This window comes from Propithecus coquereli, unplaced genomic scaffold (assembly GCF_000956105.1).
Source record: "Propithecus coquereli isolate 6110/MARCELLA unplaced genomic scaffold, Pcoq_1.0 Scaffold89, whole genome shotgun sequence".
Taxonomy (NCBI): Eukaryota; Metazoa; Chordata; class Mammalia; order Primates; family Indriidae; genus Propithecus; species Propithecus coquereli.
In genome coordinates, this window is record NW_012155173.1 from 463,745 (window position 1) to 485,719 (window position 21,975).

General features: G+C 36.6%; 1 protein-coding gene across 1 annotated transcript in view; it reads left to right on the top strand.

The window, feature by feature from the left end:
* Positions 1-21,975, top strand: part of DENND1A (DENN/MADD domain containing 1A) — a 567,888-nt gene that overhangs the window by 177,522 nt on the left and 368,391 nt on the right. The window contains exon 4 of the mRNA XM_012664446.1: positions 20,795-20,844. Coding sequence (XP_012519900.1) covers positions 20,795-20,844 — 50 coding nt within the window. The remainder of the gene's footprint in view (positions 1-20,794; positions 20,845-21,975) is intronic.

Sequence of the window (21,975 nt, forward strand, 5' to 3'; positions counted from 1 at the left end):
TGACAGTTGAATTCTCTGACATTTCACTTTGACATTTCTTGTTTTATTTTTATTGTGAAGGTACATCCTCAGTCTTTCAAACACATGTTTTGGCTTGTGATTATCTTTCAAGTTTTTTTTAGAGCAATTTTTGTGAAACCATGGATAAGGTAAAAATTCGTGTTATTTTCAAATATGAGTTCCGTTGTGGAACCAATGCTGTGCGGACAGCTTGAAATATCAACAAAGTGTTTGGTAAGGATGTGGCTAATGAACACACAGTACACTGATGGTTTGAGAAGTTCTGTTCTAGTGATTTTAATCTTGAAAATGAGCCATGTGGGCGACCTGAGACCAAGGTGGATAATGATGAGCTGAAAGCTGTAGTGGAAGTGAATCCATCTCAACTGACATGTGAATTAATAGCAAAGTTTGACATTACTATTCCAACAATATTGGACCATTTGAAACAAATCGGCAAAGTAAAGAAGCTGGATAGATGGGTTTCATGTGAATTAAACGAGCATCAGAAGAGAAATTGTCTTGAAGCTTGCCTTACTTTGCTATCATGACATAAAGGTGAACTCTTTCTACACTATATTGTTACATGCAATGAAAACGGATTCTTTTTGACAGTTGCAAGCATTCGGCACAATGGTTGGATGAAGATGAAGTGCCGAAACACAGTCCAAAACCGAATATTCATCAAAAAAAGCTAATGGTATCTGTCTGGTGTCCAGTGCTGGTATTATCTACTATAGCTTCATGAAACCTGTTCAGTCAATGACAACGGATGTCTACTGCAACCAGTTGGATGAAACGATGAGGATGCTTGCCATTAAGTAGCTGAGATTGGTCAACAGAGACAGGCCAATCCTCTTGCAAGACAATGTCATCCAAACAATGCTGCTCAAACTATAGAGGCTGGACTTGGAAACTCTCTGTCATCCACTGTATTCACCAGGCCTTGCACCAACTGACTACCACTTCTTCCAGGCTTTGGACCACTTCTTGCAAGGAAAAATATTCAATTCTCAACAAGCTGGGGAAAACGTCACTTGCTCTCCAGGCTTCTTCGCTGCTGGCATAAGCAAGCTACCGTTAAGATGGCAAAACTGTGTTGATAGTGTAGGTGCATACTTTGATTAATTGTACTGCTTCTTGTTTGAGATAACTAAACTCTTGATTTGAAAGTGGACATTTTACATTTAATGACCTAATATTTCTTTCATTTTTAGAAATGGTTTCTCAAAGATATCAACATGTCAATCAGACATTAAAAATAAGAAAAACATGAATATCCTTCCCTGCTGAAAACAGTCTTGTAGTTAATTAAGTGGATTAATAATTATTCTACTATGTTTACTGTGTTCATTCATAATTATGGAAATAATTGGTAAAACTTATTGTGATTAGTGCAATTTTAATGAATACTAATTGAATTAAGGGAAAAGAGGATAGTTTAATTAACATGTTAGCAAATTATGGTCACCACTGTCATCAAAATCTCATTTTTGGCTTCAAAACATTATATAATTTTTCAGATTAAAAAACAGGAGCCTTTAGTAATTATGTACAGTATGGGATAGTTTGGAATAAAGATATAGTAACCCATTAGAGAGAAGATTTCCATAAATAGTCTTGTAATGTGTCAAGTATAATAGGGCATTGCAGATACCATTTTAAAACATATTAGTTATAATATGATTACTTCTAGTACTAAAACAGGTAGACTTAATATAATAATTTGTTCTCACAGTTGTACTTTTTAAAGCCTATTTGTTCTAAGAGTGGCAATTAGAGTTGAGTGTGCTAGAAGTTGCTTCTCCAGTGTGCTTATGTATTTTTTGATGAAATACAGTGAATGTCTTAGAGCTCTAAAAGAGATGTCTGAGCATACTTACCCACCCCTGTATATGTAGATTGCTGTTTAGAGTTGCAGGTAATTTTTCTTTCCACTGGCACTGAAGCAGAGGTTATAATGAAACCAACAATCTTTATGCATTTATAGAAACTGTAAAAATTTTATGGAAATCTTTATATAGAAACTAACAGTGTTTCTTGTCCAAGCTCTATAAGCAATGTAGAAACATGGTACATTGGGAAAAATAAAAAGGTGCCCTTTCTCTTATGGTTTTATATTGCCTATGTGATTTCAAAATTTCACTATAGGCAGTTAAACAAATTATAAAAACATATATCAACTATATACTAAAAAGGAACAAAAATATGTTGCATAACTCAGGCTAATTGTGATGGAAATTGGCATTTCTGAATTGCATGTAATTGCTTAAATATGGAGTTTTCATCTGTTCGTGCTTGAGGTATGCTCTAAAAGAAAACATTTCTTAAGCTCATAGTTACAATATAACCTATGTAAATCAATTGGAAGATCTGATTAGAAAGACAATAGAGATAATATTTAAACAGGATATATCACTTGTTTGTTGATGATTATCTCATTCTTTTGGTTGAGCTCTTGTGTATGAAAACTTTCATGTTATTTTCTCCTAAATTTTGATTAGCTGGAGACAAAACATTTTTACTGTAAAACTTGTTCATACCCTGATTCATAGAAAGAATACTATTTAGTAAGAAAATTACAGATATAATCCATGGCTCTTAAATTTTTTTGTTACTATGAAAGGAAGCCTCGTTGTACCGATGTTGTATAACATGACACACATTTAATATTTCTGCAAAGCGTAAAATAATAAAATTTGTTTTTTTTTCCATCCTTATTAGGCAGGAGAACATAAGCAGCAGTGTGCCTAATCTGTATAAAATGTGACATTGATTCCATAAAGGTTCTCCCACTTTTTCTATAGTAATTTGTTTTAGCCATAGATCTTCAAATTGGAATTGAGATTTTGGGTTTGTATTCACCAAGCTCACAAAGAATGGCATTGGACTTGGATGTATCCCATTTCTCTTGGAAACTGTTGAGCTTTCTTGTTTTTGCCATTCTTCTCCAAAGTAGGTGCTGCCATGCTTCCAGCCTACTCATACAGCCTATCCACATTAGATTCACTTTAAATGGTGAGGTCACCTTTGATCTCGAAACTTTGTATGACACTGTATACCATGGAACAGAATTTGTGAATTTATTTGAATCTTATCCAAAGGATTTGCCTATATAAGGGTCAAATGGATCCCATTTTAAAATGGCTCCACAACCTGCTCTTAAAGAGACCAACGTACAGTTACAAGTGACTACATTTTCTGATTTTTTCCCTTCATGTCTGATTTTGGTGGCAAAAACAGTTTGGGAGATAAGGTTTGATTTTGTGCATTGAGTGAGAGATTAAGTATACTGTCTTCAAACTTTGAGCCAGATATTATTGTACCAGGTAAAGAGGAAGAGAGAGGAAATAGATTTAATCTCTCTTCTTGAAGCAAATTGCTGTCTACTAGGCTATAAGTGTAATGCATGTCTAGGGTGTTTTGATGGTTTGTGGACCAATGGCATAGTCAGAACACCTGAAATTGGGAATGTCTCTGAAAACCAGGACCTTTGGGTGGTAGTGCCTCCATGATCACGTTCCTGCAATTTCTTGTTCTTTGTCATGTGAAGCCACAGAAGTTAATAAGGTTAACGAATGGTATAGAGAAACCCAGGCGGAAAGTCTTGGAGCTACCCTTAAAGAAGATCATCTTTTATGTTTGTTTCAGATGTGTACTTTTCCAGGATTCACTGTTGATTCTTGGGTTTTTCAACCTCTTGCTGAAAAAGGTCACTTTCCATATGTTTTAGTAACTTGGCAGTCTAGAATCATAGGTGGAAATGTAATTTTCTCATCCACAGGTATAAACTCTCAATCTCTTCAGGCCCTAAGGCTTGAGAGCTGATTGTTTGCATGATAGCAACAAAGCACCCTGCTGAAGCAGCTTTCTTGAAGTGGCACATCAGTATCCACGATTGCCACCGATTGTGGCTATTTTTGTGGACTGTATTACAGATTTCTAGAAGATTCATTGATTGCAGATGTATAAATGCATCCCAGATTGAACATCTGCTTCTTTGTATATATTGTAAAGTGTCCCGTGGTCCACGATTGGCTACTTTAAATGTTTTCTGAGTATAGATTCATGGATGGGTAAAAAATAATCTATCAGGTGTTGCTTCTTATTTTTCTCTGTGTTGTTACAAGTCAACTTTATCATTTTGGACAAATGTCAAAGTGCTTTTTAAAGTGTTTGCCGAAGAAAAACCGCTTTGTATGTAAGAGGTGCTGTTCTACAATGTCCATATCCTGAGTTTTTTCCCCATTTCCAGAGAAGGGTAAATTTAAGAATGGGATAGGATTGAACTGGCTTCTTAATGAAAAGGTATTTGAACCTTAAACATTTAGTGGAACTCATTTGAAAAACTGAGACATTTTCTGACTTAAAACTCTTCTTTTAAGTTGAAGGTTTCTTCCCAATTTGGTCACTCCCCAGCTGTTACAGTTATATAGAAGGAACTCATTAAAAAGACACATTCTTTTTGAGCCATTCTTTCTGAAAGCATGCCAAGCTATACAGCTATGTTGTACTACTACTTATTTGAATCTGACTCTGGGAAATGGTAATTATGCAATCCTTACTTACACATTTTTATGAGAAGTATTCTTTTGGTTTGGTTCTGGCTCCCAAAAAGCCCCACTAAATTTTAGGTGTCTATGAGTACTATTGGATGGTCTTGTTTCTAGTGAGCTATGCAGTGATTATGACTGAGTAGGCTACGTCTGCTTTTGCGAGCTGTAGTCTCTGTCTTATCTTTAGCCTTGTATAATCAGTCCCTGTTGCTCTTTGCATGTACAAGTCTGTACTCACCAAGTCCTGTTCATTATCCTTCTTAAACTGCTCTCTTGTCCATCCTGTTTCTTCTGTTTCCCTCTTCATTCACACTTGAAGCTTCTCTCATACGGACTCTTCCCAATGGCCTATAATCCAATGACCCTGTAGTCACTACCCTTCTTAAAATGGCTGGAGATATCTAAAACCTAAATCAAATCATACCATTTCTTTTTAGTCAAAACTCTTGATGGTTCCCTGGCACCTTCAAGATCTCCAAATTTCTTTTTTTTTTTTTTAATTTTTTTTATTTCATTATTTCATTAAATTATGGGGGCACAAATATTTTGGTTACATGCTATGACTTTGCCACATCCCAACCATGATTTCTTAACTTGGATTTAAGTCCCATCACAATCTTTGACCCAAACTCTCGCCTAGTCTCCTGCCACCTCCAGCCCAGTCATAGAACACCTCCCATTTCCCAGTATGCTTCGATATTTCCCTCCTGCATATTCCTGCCCAAACTGTTTTTATGGTTGGAATGTTTTTCTCCCTTTTGTCCCCCAACCCCTACCCCAGTATACTTCTGTTTGTACTGCTTGTATCACCTTCTCTGTGAAACTTGCCCTAACTGAATTAGTCACTCTATCCTCAGCTCTTGGAGAGCACTTTGGAACATTCACTCCTTATGTTGTATTGTTTGTATGTCTGTCTCTTTGTCAATCTGTGAACTCTTCAAGTGTAGGAATGGCTATAGCCAGTGTTAGAAACCCCTCTTAGCAGCTAGGATAAATTAGGAGCTCAGTGAATAATATGAGGTGTGATACAGGCTTAATTGCTAAGGAGTTAAGATTCCAGAAAGGAGAGTGCAGAGGCATGATAGTGGTGATTAAGAGCATGGATTTTGGAGCCAGACTGTTTGGGTTTTAATCCTAGCTCTGCCATTTACAGGAATTTACCATTTTGGGATTTAATTTCCTGACCTGTTAACTAGAGATAGTCATAGTAAAGACCTTATAGGATTGTTATGAGGGGTGTAGTGATTTGAAATGTGGGAAATGTTTAGAATAACATCTGACACCTAATAATCAATAATTAATATTGTCTCTACTATTATTAGGAATAGACTAAAGGTAGCAGGGTAACCCTGTTTTGATGCCTTCGTTTTGTCAGGTGTTAGGGTTGTGTACGAGAACCTTTGCCTCTAGAATTTCAGACCGATCCGTGGAAGAATTCTGGAAAACCTTCCCTTTCTAAATCCACACTGTTTCTGAACAAAATTTAGAGAAGTCATGAAAATGAGAGAGAGTACTTTGTCAAGCAGAGATACAGGCCAGACACAGTTGCACACACCTATAATCCCAGCACTTGTGAGGCTCAGGCGGGAGGATTGCTTGAGCCCAGGAGTTTGAGATCAGCCTGGGCAACATAGCAAGACCTCATCTCTACAAAAAATTAAAAAAAAAAATAGCTTGTCGTGGTGGCACATTCCGGTAGTCCTAGCTACTTGGGAGGCTGAGGTGGGAGGATCGCTTGAGCCCAAGAGTTCAAGGCAGTAGTGATCTATGATCATACCACTGCACTCTAGCCTGGGTGACAGAGTGAGACTCTGTTTCAAAAAAAAAGATACAGAAACAGTTCCTAAATATTTATGTTCGAAAATGTACTGAGAATATAAAAACTCTTTAAATGGTGATAAAGGGGCTTCAAATAATTTTTCTTTATTTTATTCCAGTTGTGAAATCCATATGTTAAGATTCCCATGTTCAAAACCTCAGAAATTTAGTAGTGGATACCACAGCCCTTGGAAATGAGCCCTTTTGGTTGTATATAGTATTTTGTGTAACTGTAGTAGCTTTCATTTTAAAAGTACTTACATGCAATATAGTAGGATTAAGATTCCTCTGGCTATCATAATTTCAAACTGTGTAACTCTGGTCAGTTTTGGATTTCAAATGTGGTATAATGTGAAGCCCAGACTGTGGGCTAGTGTGTGTATGTGTGTGTGTGTGTGTGTGTGTGTGGACTTGCACATATAGCAGGTGGGGGGTTGGTGGGTAGAGATGAAAAGGTATTTATAAAATAATTGAGATTGCCTTGTAAAGACAATTGAGCTTATCAAAGATCATTTACTCACATATCAACCTTGTAAATTATATGATATAATGTTTCATGTTGCTTTTATCCCTGTAATATTCTTATCTAGCCTCTTTGTCTAGTAAATACTGATTCATTTTTCATAAGTCAGCTCAAATGTCGGCTCCTCTGAGGAGTCTTTCACATCCCCCAGGTAGACTTGATAATACCTCCCTTTTACCTTTACCCTATTTCTATCAGAAAACCTAAATACTTTATATACATTGTTTATGTGTCCTCTCCTGTTCCCAGGCAGAAAGTCAGAGATTCTTGCCTGCTTCATGTCCAATTCTCTAGGACTTTGCGCTGTGCATGGATGTTAGGCCAAATATTTGATGTATAATAATAAATAACTGTTCATACTGTGATCTTTGGGCTCAGAATCTGAACTAGGTAGGATAAACCAAAACATATTAATTCGTGTATTAAATCCCACCTTACCTAACAGAGACTTAACCAGAGGCATTTAAGATTCATGTATTTGAATGTATTTTGAACGTGATGCCTCTTTATGTAACATCTAGTTTTAAAAGTATAACCTATTAATATAAATTGTTGAGAATGTTATTTTTAATCAGAGCACTCTTCCAACCTGCCAGATAACGTATCATTTCTGGGTACCTAAACCCCTGGCAAATTGAGAAATATTTTTGGATTTTTAAAAAGCATCTGTTATAATACACAGATTTAATGGCAGCTGGAAATACTTTTCATTATTCATGTCTCAGTTACTAAGAAATGTCATCCCCCCCTTAAATTTTTTAAGTGATTTTTTTTTTTTTTTGATATGTTCGGCCCATAGAAAATTTAGAAGGCAAATATCCCCATGTTATGTGAGGTTGACTTTGGATATGTCACTTTGGGCAAATGCATTATGTTTTCCACTTTATTTTCTTCTTCTATAAAATGAAGACATAGTACTAACTTTGTGGAATTGGCAGGAAAAGTAGTCATAATGCATAATATCTGAATTTGTCTAGTTCAATGAATGTTTTCTTTTCTTTTTTTTTTTTGAGACAGAGTCTCACTCTTTTGCCGGGGCTAGAGTGAGTGCCGTGGTGTTAGCCTAGCTCACAGCAACCTCAAACTCCTGGGCTCAAGTGATCCTTCTGCCTCAGCCTCCCGAGTAGCTGGGACTACAGGCATGTGCCACCATGCCTGGCTCATTTTTTCTATATATTTTTAGTTGTCTGATTAATTTCTTTCTATTTTTAGTAGAGACGGGATCTCGCTCTTGCTCAGGCTGGTCTGGAACTCCTGAGCTCAAACAATCCACCCGCCTCAGCCTCCCAGAGTGCTAGGATTACAAGTGTGAGCCACCGCGCCCGGCCAATGAATGTTTTCTGATGTAGCATAAGGGGGGAAAAAGAAGAGAGGGTTTTGATGCTTCCACGATCTGATCTTGTATTAAGTCCTAGAATGTAGATAAGTCCTTACTATGGATAAAGAGTCTGGAGTCAAGTGATAAAACTAACTCCTCTTCTAACACCACTTTCCAATTTCCCAGCATAAGGCAGAAAAAACAGCTATTTATTCTTTTGTCACCTTCAGACAAGCCATGGTTTTCCTTCTCTCTGGTAACCGCGGTATCCAATCCAATATACTTTTGAGACTGAAGGGAGCATTATAATTACACAAAAATCATGGGCATAACTGGGATGTTCTGGGCAAACTGGTATGTGAGGTTACCCTGCCCTAAGGGGGGGACCCTATGTCAGAACCTCACAAGTCTTCCACCCCACTGCTGCGGTTGGAAAGTGAGGTGGGAGGGAGTCTTTAGCTTCGTTCCACATGGCACAATCTTAGCTCTCTGAGTGTTTGCGACTGTGAGACAGAAGACTAATCACATAGGGCTGGAGATTGAGAACCTCTCTTTTGAATACATAGACAAGTTACTTTACCAATCTACCTGAAAATAATTTTACTCAGGTCTCAAGGTTCATTTTATCTATAAGAAGGTGATAATACCTGCATAAGATTACTGGCAGGGTCATTGAGCATATGTAAAACTTCCAGCACAAGACCTGACATATAGTAGCTGCTTTATTAGTCCCTTTCCACTTGTCACTTAACCACCCCTGCACCCTGAGAAAAGATGACTATTGATCTGTGAGGAACAAAAGAAATGCTCAATAGATTAGTTTCATAATCAGAAGAGACTTACATAAGTCAATTTAGATACTTTATATGCATAATTCATATATTAGTAGGCAAAAATGTAATTAGGTATAAATGATAAGCCTTTGACAGAAATGACTAATATTACATTTTTACAAATTTTGATAGTCTTCTCTGTTCCTTTCATTTTTTTATGTCAAGAATAAATATTAACCTTAAAGTTTGAGTCTCTGATCAATTTAAGTCTGTGCTTTGGCCCATGTCGCACTGGTTCCTATGACAATTAAACAAGAAGGCATGTAGACTGTTAGCATAGTACTTGGCAATAGTAAGTGCTCAGTTAATGTTACTTTTTTCCCTTCTAACTCTCCAGACTATCATCCAGTCATTTTTTTCAGCACCATCATTCACTGGATGTTTCCTATGTGCCAGGTACTCGGCTCAACACTGACAGTGGGTATAATCCCCGCCTTTCTTAACTCAGTGGGGAAGGCAGACCTGTACATGTATCTTCTCACTTCCAAGATACGCATTTTAGCATCTCTGAAATTGGAATGCATCTTACAGTCAATGGTATATCATTTTAATTGTAGCATTTTTTTCCCCTAGTGATACTTAAAAATAATAGTTTTATAATCAATGGCTTCTTAGATTTAATGATATACAGTAGATTATTGTAATACAAAGTCACACATGCTTTCTCTGTATACAGGAAAATGGACTTTGGGAGCTCAAAAAAATACCAGATATAAGGAAGCAAGTTTTGAAGAGATATTTAGGATGGTCCTGTTCAAAATGGCTGCAGTTTCTTTGTTGTTCTCTTTGACCACAGCCACACTCCCTGTTGCCAGGGTTATTATTAAAGTTATTGTGTAAGGCTCCTATTCCTCCCTGGAGGCCTGATGGGCACCCAGTGGGATGTCTTCTCCCCTCCTGTAGAAATGTAGGGCCCTGAGATTATGGTAAGTTTGTTGATAGAATGATAAGAACAGTATTGGGGTGATAAGTTCACTGAGAATAGCCTCTGAGTCCACCTGGAGTCTGGAAGACTTGGGGGAAGATGCAGGGTTTAGAAAGTCACCTGCAAGCAGGATGTAAAAGGATCCAAACCCTTCAGTGACTTCCAATGTATTAGAATAAAGCCCAGACTCCTTAACCTGCCCTATAATGTCCTGAATGATTTGGCCCTTGCCAACCTGTCTAGCTTCATCCTCCATTCTCTCCCTCACCTCCTCTGCTCCAACAGGCTGGGTTGCTTTTAAGTTCCTGGAATGTGCCAGGGGCTTTTGTTATCATGTTATTACTTCTGCTTCCCTCTTCCTATTCTTCTCCCAATCTTTGCCTGGTGGATACCTGTTGGTTACTCAAGTCTTAGCTCAAAGTGTCACTTCCCTGGAGGCCTTTCTTGCCCCTTTCATCTAAATTCAGGCCCCTGCTATTTTGTCTACAGCACTCCATTCTTTTGCAGTTCCTGTGGCAGTTTGAGTTATGTATCCATATGTTCATTTTTATAGCTTCTGTCCTTCCAAGTAGATTGTAAACTCCATGTGGACAGGGACCACATCTTGCTTCGTCACTGCCTTATCCCTGGCCTCTAGCACATTGTCTGGTACTAAATATATTATCTTGCTTAGGGAAATATGTTGGTTTTCTAAAATGATTTTGAAATGTAGTACTTGATTTCAGGGACTTCCTTGTCCCCTGCCTTCTAAGATTTTAAGCAATCAGAAACTTTTCTTCAGAGGGCTATCTTGAAATTGAACAACGGTGGCAAATATTCGAATCTAAGTCCCATAAACGGATCATCAGTCTCCCAGCAAGTATTAGTGGTGGTCTGAGTTCCTTTCTTGTTTTGATGAGGTGAAAGGGATTAGCAAGCGGCAGTGTACCAGTAACCTAGATGACAGGTCTGGATTTTAGACGTGTTGAGCTTGAAGTGCCTGCAGAAATGTCCAGCAGGCAGTTGGACTAGGAGCCTGGAGCTGGAAAAGTGGTTCTGAAGTGAAGACATGAATTTGAGAGTCATTTACCTAGTGCTGATAATTGAAACTAAAGTGTAGAGAAACTATTAATAGAGGAGGATGCAGGAAGAAAAGGAAGATGATGATTTTGGGAAACACATTTAAGGGAAAGGAGTTGATATCAAATAGTGAGAGAGGCAAGAAGAGGCCCTTTTATGTTCTTCATCTAACGGAACAATGGTGGACAAATGATGTGTTTGAATACAGCACCAGGGCCTTCTCCTCCTTTATTACTGCTTTTAAAAATATCATAAGCAAAACAAATCTCAAATTGAAGAGTTCTCAATAATCCAGAGAGCGTGAATTCATGTATCTGTCGAGAAAAACCCTGGATCTCACCTGTGGAAGTGAACTATTAATCTAAGAGGGAATTGTTTCTATGAGGAGTCCATGCCACAAAACAGTTACGAATTCTGGGTAGTAGAAATGTGTTTCATTTTAAATCCTTTGCACTTTAAAAAATTTTCTGAAAAAAGCAAAAGCATGTTTGTTTGCAATAAGCATTTGGCTATTTAGCAACAATCACATGTGAATTGTTGGATCACCGAAGAGCCAGCATAATTGGCATGGGCATTTTACCGTCTAGGGATTTTTGAATTTTAGTTTTTGAGTATCGATGAGTTTGTTTGGGTTATGTTGTTTGACTAGGCCCCTTAACACTCTAGATCAGGGTTGGTAAACTACAGCCAGTTGGCTGCATTCTGCCTGGGGATGTTTTTGCTATGGCCTGTGAGATAAGATGATTTTTTACTCTTTTTAAGGGTTGTAAAAAAAAAAAAAAAATAGAGAAGAATATATGATAGAGACCCTAAGTGGCTTGCAAAACCTAAAATATTTACAATTTGGCCCTTTGGAGAGGAGGTGTGGTCACCCATTCTTCAGGTTGTAAGTTGCACATGAACCCAAAATTTCATAGGAAAAGCTCAATTGATGTCTGCAATTCCAGAATGTCTTGAATGTTGTAGGGATTTTTGTTTAAATAATGACTTACTGTTGAATCATGAGAACACATTTTCAGTGGTGATACGTGCATTGTTTGATTGAAAACTGCCTTGTACGACTTGACAGTACAGTCAGGGGGCAGAAGGACTTCCGTACTGTGTGGTATCTCAGAGTAGTTCTGGAAAGTGCTCGAACCTATTCTGGTACCATTGTTGTGTTTAGTTTATCCCAGGCAGCCCCAGGTAAACACTAGCATCTATATGTTGGAGCAAGATATACAAAGTAAAACCAAACATGTGGGATTGAATTAATTTCTTTGCTGGCCCTCTGAAGAGACTTTTTTTCTAGGTGCAAAATATTAAAATCCTTGAGCGTTAGATTTTAGAAAACTTTTTGAATTCTGTCATTTTTTTATTTCAGTGGTGTTTTATATGACGTGCTGTCTTTGTAATGAGATGTCATCAATCTGTTCTGAGTATAAAATTTCTTCCATCTTAATTCCTTGTATCTTTCTATCAGAATCTGCAAGTTGTAGGAAATAAAAGTTAATTTCAAACGATTCTGTAATTGGAGATGACTATTGAGCGAGACCCTGTCTAATCAATTGCTAAATAATTCTCTCTCAAAGGCGCATTTGATATTTACATTTGATTTTCATATTCCGTTCACAGTGTTTATTGATGGTGTATAACATCCCCTGCCACTGGATAAATAAAGCCTATTGTTTCCTTTTCAACATTTTAAGCTATTATTCTCATACAAGAGCTAATAAGCAGAAGGTTAGGCATATTACCAAACTATGATCCTGTCTATGAGAAGAAGCTAGGAACCTTGATTAATAGGCCTTGTTAACTGATGTTTCAGCTCCATACTGGTAGTGCTAGAATAATTTGTATAAACCAAGCAGTACAGATTCCTTATTTTAGCACTAAGACTTACAAAGGCTTCTTTTAGCAGCCTTTAATTTTGTACTTATGTATGTGGCATCGCCTGTGGCTGTGATAGCTGCTGTGAATCTGCAGTTGTTTTGGGATGAAAGGAAGAGGCAGCTGGAAACTCGGTAGCTACATCTAGCTGTCTACCTAGAGAAGGCCTTGATTTCAAGTTTATCTAAACAAGCTCGACTAATCCCAACTATCTAGGGGGATCCACTGTCAAAACAAGCAGCGTGGCCCTGAGGCAAACACAGCTATACAGAAATGAAGGCTGGGGCTTCCAATACTCTGATGACTGCATACTGGAGGCTTTTTTCCCCCCTGAAAGAGGGTAAGAGAGGTAGCATTTGCATAATGCCTTTTCATTGGAAACTTTTGGAAAGCTGACAGACCTTCAGCTTATAGATCTGTAGCCACAATACAGAGTCTATAGGAGAATCCTTGAATGACCTAACCATATTGAAAGAAAATATAAAAGCGTCCAAGTATAGCTAAGTGAGAGAGGAAAAGAGGCTGATGCATTGTCTAACATCTGCTGTACTTCTCGTTAGTTTTGTTCTTTGCTATTCTGTGTGGACTTTGGAGAAGCCTAAGACAGCCTAACATGAATCCTATAATCTTCCTTCTGAATATTTATGTAGCGTGCCAGCTTCTAAGCTGTCCTTTGCGTTTTCCTACTTCCCCCTCATTTTCATGCTCTCAAATGAGGCCAACATTTCAAAAGCTAAATAAATGTTTGTGAATGTTTATAAAAGATTTGCATAAATTTGTCCTTGTCTGACAAAGATCACTTTTTTCTTATGCCAGTTCTGAAAAAAATTTTTTTAAGGTTTCGGTGCTTGTCTTGACAACAAAGTCCTGCATCCCAGAACAATGATTGCTGATTAAGTGGGTATGCAATTGTGACTGAATAGGCTTTCAAGATACTGGGTAAAAAGACCTATCATCTGAAGGCTGAATTATAGAATTTAGAAAATGTTATCAGAAGTACACATTTAAATCTATTTTTTGGTACCATATCATTAGGTAAGACAAAGAGTTCTTACAAGTTAAAAGAAAAGTGTAGCCACCTACTGTTTAAAACATTCTCCTGTATAAATTTTAATAATTAGAATGTTTCAATAACTCAGAATATCTCTTTTCTTTCTAAAATAATTTTTAGACCTTCAGGCACTTTTTGGAAACCATAAGTCTACCAGCTGTGTGTGTTAATATGGTTACTGGGGTGATGATCAGAGGGAATTTACCAGGCAGTCCTTTAAGACATCTGAATGCTCAATCATACCTTGAGAAAAATATAAACTACATGAAATATGTGTTAAGGCTTAATTATAGGACACACACACACACACACACAGCGCCCAGACACTTGTGCCACCGATGTGTTTGCTGAATTCATTTATCTGTTAGAATTAGAATGGATTTTGTGGGGTGGCAGGGGAAGTTGTGGGTAGAGGTGCTAATTTAGTTCAGAGATATTCGAAGATTGGCAGGAGAGAGAGGTAACAGCCAGTTCTGTTAGTCCTTTGGTTGTATTGGTTTAGAGGTTTAAGTTGTCATTAAGGCACAAACTAGAGCCACTTCTCTGACACAGTTTTTATCACATCTGCTAGGCTTGTGTCCCAAGAGGAGACGTGGAGAGCAGTGAATTCAGCATGGGCCCATTATCGACTGCTTTTTCGTGTGTTGTAAAAGGAGTGAGACCTCAGGGAGGCTTGGAGCCTCCTCCCGTGTAATGTCCAAGTCAGATTTGAAGGACTGGTGGCAGGAAAGCTTTGGCCTTGGGGTGTGAATTCTAAGAAATAGAGGCACAATTAAGTTTAAAAAATTCAAGGACTTTGAGCTTGATAATGAAAGATTTTTTTTTCTAGACTAATGTGAGCAGAAAAGTTGCCCATCTGTGCACATTTTTGTGTGCATTTAAAATATTTAAAAGCTGACAGCTTTTAATATGCTTACAAAATAGTATTTCTATCAGTGCTCTTTTTTTTTTTTTCTTTTCTTTTTAATAGTATCGTCCTGAGGGCAAGCTGCTGCTTCAGTGAAATCATGTTTGCAATTTTACTGTTGGGACCCTATTCCTTTGCTGTGTGCTGACTTGTGTCCCCTTTCCCCCCCTTCTTTTTAGAAATATTGATCACATAAATGTTCAGATAACAAGAATTAAAATACGTAGGGAAACGAACAAGACGATATTTCAGAGTACTACTGTTGAGTCCAAGGAATTACAGTACTGATGCCACCAAATACCAATTGTAAGAGATTGTAACCAAATCATTTGTTCATTTTGGAAGTGCAGTATTGGAAACAAGTGTTAAGAATTTTATTGGCATTTAACATTGACCTTATAAGTATAGCTCTCTCATTTCCAACCACTTTGCTGTAAGGATTAAAGTTAGTAAGAGGAAATCCTGGAAACTATGATTATGAACAACTTTGTTTTAGGTAAGAGGTTTTTGAAGAAAGGGAAGGATGCAAAAGGATAAAGTAACTTTGTTGTCTTAAAAAGTTTTTAAATAAGATTCAATATTTTTACTTTGAATTTCAAAGGTCATGAAGATTTATACTTAAAAGTAGTTTTAGAAGTGGCTCTTCTGCTGCCGAAAGCCTTCCGCTTCTGCACTTAATGTCCTTGATAATCTATATATAAAGTTTATATGATACATATTCATAGGGTGTGATGAATTTCTTTATTATAATTTAATCTTGGAATTACAACATTGGTTCTGTATATTAGATATTAAACAAATCAGCATAATTATATGTATGACCCCAAGTTAACTAAAGTTTATAAAAAGTAAACGAGGGGTAAATATTGAAATGTACCAAAGGAAGGAAGCAGACTCTGCAGCTTTTGAGCAGCATTGTTAGAAACTTGACCCGGCTTTTATGTTTGGGTGTTGAAAGGCCTTTCTGTAAAATCCTTTATTCAAAGCTTCTTTTTCGCACTGAAAAAATAAAAATTTGGTTATAATTACAGTATGGATCTTAGATTTGACACTTACAGTGAAGGAGAAAAATTTTATTTCCTGGTTTTCACATTAGGGAACTTCTGATCAACATTGTTGAACTTCGTGCTAATTAAGCTTCCTAGAACAACTGCTTTACCCTTAATCATAAGCATTTAAAACCTTTGTTAACTTTCACTTGGAGCCCCTGGTTTTAACTTGAAATGGCTTAAAGTAGAAATTTTGGTAGCTTTTTGTATGTTTGGGTTTTATGTGTGTTCTGTTTTTAACTTTCAACTTGAATTTCAAGATCATCAATCAAAGGCTTTTCTTTCAAGTCAGTGGCATTGCTCTCTATTGCAGGACTTAGAGGGTCAGCATTTCCCTTACGCTATTAAAAAAAATTTAAACAGAATATTTTAGAATTTGAGCTCCACTGATCTTTTCTTCACACACCTACATTTTGAAATGAACAAGTAAGTTAAATATAAGAAACCTAGGAAATGTTCTCCTACCGTCTCCCCTCCTCTCCCTCCTTCACTCTCTTTTTTTTGGATAAAAGTAAATTATCAACTGCTGTATCAGCTTTCAGCAAGCCACAAAGAGGCTAATTGTGGTTTTACATATTTTAAAATACGTTCATTTATTCAAGCTATCCCTTTGCTTTATTTAAATGTTTTTATGCACACATTTTTTTCCCTTTGAACTATTGAGAACATGCCTCATCTCCCAATATTCTGTAAGTCCAGTGGACACTATAATCAGCCCGCGCTTTTATCTTAAGATGGCATTTATTTGTGGGGTGTGTATATCTGTGTTTGACTGGCAGTTGTTTTCATCTGCCAAATAAAACTAATTTTTGTTTGTAGGTTTCAATGAAGCAATGAAAACAGAGTATTTGACATCTAAAATGACGGCTGTTGCAGGATTCCCTATGCCCCCACCTTGCACCCCAAATTCAGGGTGAATTGGTTTAGCCTTCTCATTATTAATAATCTTAGTTAACTTCACTGAATTTAGTCTTTGAAGTTTTGCTTCCAGATAGGATTCTATAATGGATAATATAAATTGAAAACTTTACTAGATTCTTGAGCAAATGGCTCAGTGTCAGGAGAACATAATCTACTTTCTCCAGATAGGAGTAAATTCCCTTAATGGGCCTTCTGACCAGATGAGAATTTGAATTGGGTGAAATGAATCCAAAGTAGACAGAGATGAATCTGGAGTTCATTTCTGAATTTCGTTTGCAAGTGTATCCAGCATTAGATGTGTTAATTTCATATGTTGGTTCATACTCTGAGGCTTGGTAGCTCCTTGTGGGCAGAGCTTTGTAGATGTTGCTTTTCTATTACACTCTCCCCTTTAATATATGCATAACTGAAAGGTTTTTGCAACTGTCTCTGCCACATTTCCTCCCTGCCCCCTCTGCTCTTATTTCTTCCCACATGAAGTATCATATATTTTGTTAGAAAAGCCCTTTTGGAAATTGCCTATTTCATAAATTGTCTGGTGACACAAAGGGGTTGAATGCTGTATTCCTGTCTCATTTATTTTGAAAACTTTGCTACTGAACTCACCTTAATCAATGAGCTCAGTGTTGTCTCCAATAAGTTATGTGTTGGATATATTGATTGGGAGGGATTTTAGAAAACCCGTCTGGGGTTTATAATGTCAGCAGTGTTTTGATTATGAAAAGAGTTGGAACCTGGGGACATGGAACCAGGTGGCGAATGTCCTAAAGCCAGTGGTGACATGGTGGACTGGTTCCCTCCTGGGATCTAGTTCATGCCCTGCACTTTAACTGTGGTGACTGGCTACTATAGATTCACTTTTTTGCTCATTAAAATGTTAAAAAATCAAACTGTACATAAAAAGATTTGTGAAAATATAAACTTGGGAATTGATCTGGAGAGCTGGCACACAATCCTCCCCACCCCCTGCCTTAGCAATGAGGTCATTTACATTTCATCAGCTGTGCTGCATCTCCAAGATCCGATTTATGTGGCGGTAGTTGAGGATGTACTGAGGCTGGTTGTTTAAAAGAGCTTGGGTAGGCAAGAGAAATGGGGGAGAGAACAAGAAAATGACTGTGTACAAAGAAAGTCCCCTAGCCAAAGACATAGGTTCTAGAGAGAAAAAAGGGTGGTAACTGGTTAGTGACTGTTTCCCCAGTAAAGTTAATATTGAAAGACCATGGGATACTCCCGTAAATAGAATGCTCAAGATATATTTAAATCAGGGTTTTAAAGCCCCCTCTCTTGAAGAGTGGTGCTTTTCATATTTGAATAATTGTATTTTCTTTTGGAAAAAGGGGATAAGGTAGTTGAATGTTTATATTTAAGGAAAACATCAGTATTAAGAAAATGAATTTATTTCAGCAGTTTTCATCTACCAAGAACATTGCTTGTTTTTCCCTCCCTCTTCCTGTCCTCTGCTTCCCAAGCTAAGAATTAGATATCTCAGATCTGATTGAGATAATGTGTGAATATGCCTAACAGAGTAGATGCTCATTTTTGTTTTCTCTTCTGACAGCCCACCACCATCTTGTTTGACTTAAATTGGAATATCAAGCTCTTGTAGTATCACAAACATGAAGAAACATATTGTAATGTACAAACATGTGCCTACATTTGCCTATATTCTCTTTCCTCTTCCCCTCCCCCTGCCCTATTGCTTAATTAGACTTATCACTGCCTTCTTGGGTAAAAAGGAAAGCTCATGGGAGGTGGGTTGCACTCAGCCTGTATTGGGTATTTTGATATTTGTTCTAATATTATCTGACAGACAAGTTCAAGTTTGGTTATTACACTTGACATTAGAAAGTGGTAAGTAGTTTCTATATTGTAGTGAGTAATAAGTTGGGCATATTAGATTTCTTTGACTCTGCTGTAGAGCACAATGCTTTCTTGTAGCCATGGGGGTCCTTTCTTTCAAAAATCTTTGAGGCCTTTTGCCAGCGCAACTCCAGCATAGAGTAGAGAAGTGCTTTTTGCACCTGTAACTTTTGAGGGGTAAAAGATAGCTGTCTTTGTAGCTGATATTGGCAATGAGTGAGCACTTGGTAGTGAGTTTTAAAGAATGGCTGGTACATATACTGAAGTTAAGGGGTGCTTTGTGGTATTATTTGAAACTTGAAGTGGAATGAAACTTGTAAGGAATTTTCGTGTGTGTAAATCATAACGGTTTGTGTATATGGATTATAGTATATTTTGTAATTAAAACTACAGACGTTAAAATGAATGTTTTATTTGATCTCTTTTCCTGTATTTGCCTGATAATAACATCACGTGCTGAGAAATTGCCTTTGTTCTGATTCTCTGTTACCTATTGCAATTTATTTAAACATGATTAGTCTAAAAACAATATACAGGGACTTCTGAATGCTACTCTATAAAATTAAAAATGTATAAATAATGCCTCTTAGAATAGGTATTCTTATCTACTTTTCCACTTTTTAGTTTCCTATTCATTTACTATTTCTTGACATGCCTTAACAGTGCTGTGATATACATAGTACCAGTCCAAGACGATATTAAAAAATAGGATATGCTCAATTGAATTATGTAGGCGGAACATGCTCTGGCAGAGCAAGTCAATGTGCTTTCTGCTTCATTGAGTGGGTTATTAGATTGATGTGGTTTATTTCTTGAATGATAGAACTGGTTTTAAAAATAAATGAAGCGAGAAGCATCAATTCAGTTAGCATTGATAATTCATTATTATTGGTTAGAAAAGTGCTACATTTGTAAACTGATCTTTAATTTATCACTTGGATTAGGATTTGCAATGGGCAGGTTTGTTTTAATTTGAACCAGCTTCTCAGTGACTGAAAAATGGGTTCTTCATTTTGTCTTGAAGTTGGGTTTTTAATAGTTAAAAAGCAAATCAAATGCATGAAAGGGATACTTTTTTAAAATTTATAACATTGGTCTATGAACTTATGATAAGCACCAACTGTGGGCTGTTTAAGCCAGCAGTTAAATGAAGTCAAGCTAAAGAAAATTCTATGAAGGAAGTAATAATTAACTACTTATATATGTGTACGCTGTATATGTGAAATTTATCTTTTAGGAAAAGTCACACACCATTGTATGTTGTGTCTCATGTATCAGTATTTATTCTTTGCTTAATGTAAAGAGATTGTCTTTTATTCATCTTTGAGATGTGACTCTACTGTTTGTACCCTACTCCTGAATAATGTTCTTGGTTTTATGTACCTGTATGTTTGTATTTATACTGGTAGTTTGCTTTAGAGTTTGGTAAATTACAAGCAAGTAAGTATGTTCCATTATGATAATAATATTTAACTAGAAATAGTGCATACTTAAAATTGTTATGGTTTGGTTCCAAAATAAATTTATGCCAGAAATGGCAACTTCTTTATAAAGTAAGTAAATGAAGTTTTAAACTCTAAAAAATGTAGTTGACAATGTTCAGGGACAATTATCTTCAAGTTGGCTTTCTATTCTGCTGTGATTTGGCCTATTGATGTTGGGAAGCGTTGTCTAATCCCGGCCCCCTCTGTTCCTAGGTAACAGGCAAAAACGGTGCCAGCAACAGCGGCCCTGCCAGGCCAAACCCATGTGGCTCGGTGTTATTCACTCTGATCCATATGGTCAGGCTGGAGATGGTCCCTGGAGGGGTGTTAACACTCAGCAACCCAACCGCCTCCCTCCCTTCAGAGCTTTCCTGCATGGCTCCTGCTGCTTGCCCATGTGTGATTCTTGATTAATTTTTCATTTTTAATGAAGTTTGATCATGTTTATTATTTCTCATGATTGACTGCCTAGCACTCCTCCCATGTAATTGATAAAGCCCATATTTCTTCATCTGTCTCCTCTTTCTTTAGGGTAAAGTTGCTAGATTGTGTGCTGTGGTTAATGTTAGATTTATTGGTCCCATTAGATGTATAAATTATCTCTCTTTCTCTCCACAGGAAGTTCTACAGACTTTGACCAAGTTTTGTTTCCCCTTCTATGTGGACAGGTAGTGTCAGATTTTCAAATTTTACTAGAAAAAAGTGTCAATAAACCTGCTATAGAAAATAAAAACCACACCATTCTTAACATTCTGTCTGTTTAACCATGATTTAAGACACCTATGTTCCAAGGAGAGTTGCAATATTCTCCCTTCCTGGAGATTTTATTGACACTATCAAAAAGTTTAAAGCTTAGAGCTTTGCATTGGTTAGTTTGTGAGATGTATTTTGTATGGCATTAAATTTTTGATTTTGGTTATCAGACTTAAACCATGATTAAGAATGGTTGGTATTTAATCCAATGCTATTTAATTTTTATTTAAATATGAATATGTTTGGCTTAAACAATTAATTTTACATGACTCCATGGCCTTTTGAGTATTACGTAGACTTTGTTTTTCCTAGACTTCAACTTACAATTTAAATCAGCATAGACCTATCTTGTTTAAAGGTATTCAGCTATTTAAAAAGAATATTGCTAAATAGTGTTTTACATTTTGTTTAGGTGGCTAAGAATGGTATCTCTAGGGAAATCAGCATTTTATAGATTTCTAGACTAAAAAATACTAAACCATCTAAATATTTCTTTAGTGTTTACATTATAATAAACTATTTCTTGGAGAGGTACAAATATAAGAACTCTAAGATAATTAAAACAATCTGAGGTTTTGCTTTGTTTTGTTTTTTAATAAGCCACTGGTTAATGGTAACAATTCTAGAAGAGCTTTTTTCTTTACTTTATAAAACTGTAATTTATTAACTATATTAATAAAATGACAAAATAATCATCTTTATCTTATTTTCAAGAAATATCTACTCTTTTTCATTACAGTTGAAGCATTAATTTTTAAAATCATTTATTTGCCCACTTGATGTCTCTTTTCAATTTTTTCTTAATGGAAATTTGAACTGTGAAACTGTAGGTACATTTCATCTTAAAAATTCTACTTTTATTGACAGAAATGTTGTAGAAAATACCATTGTAAGCAATAAATACCATAATATGTTCCAAGAAAGCTATAAAATATGCTCATCTTCAGGAAGATTCTATTATATATTTTAGCGTACACAAACAAGACAGGGCCTGAAAAATTTTAGTGATTTAGAGTGTATGTGGGTAGTATGCTGCTTGGATCTTT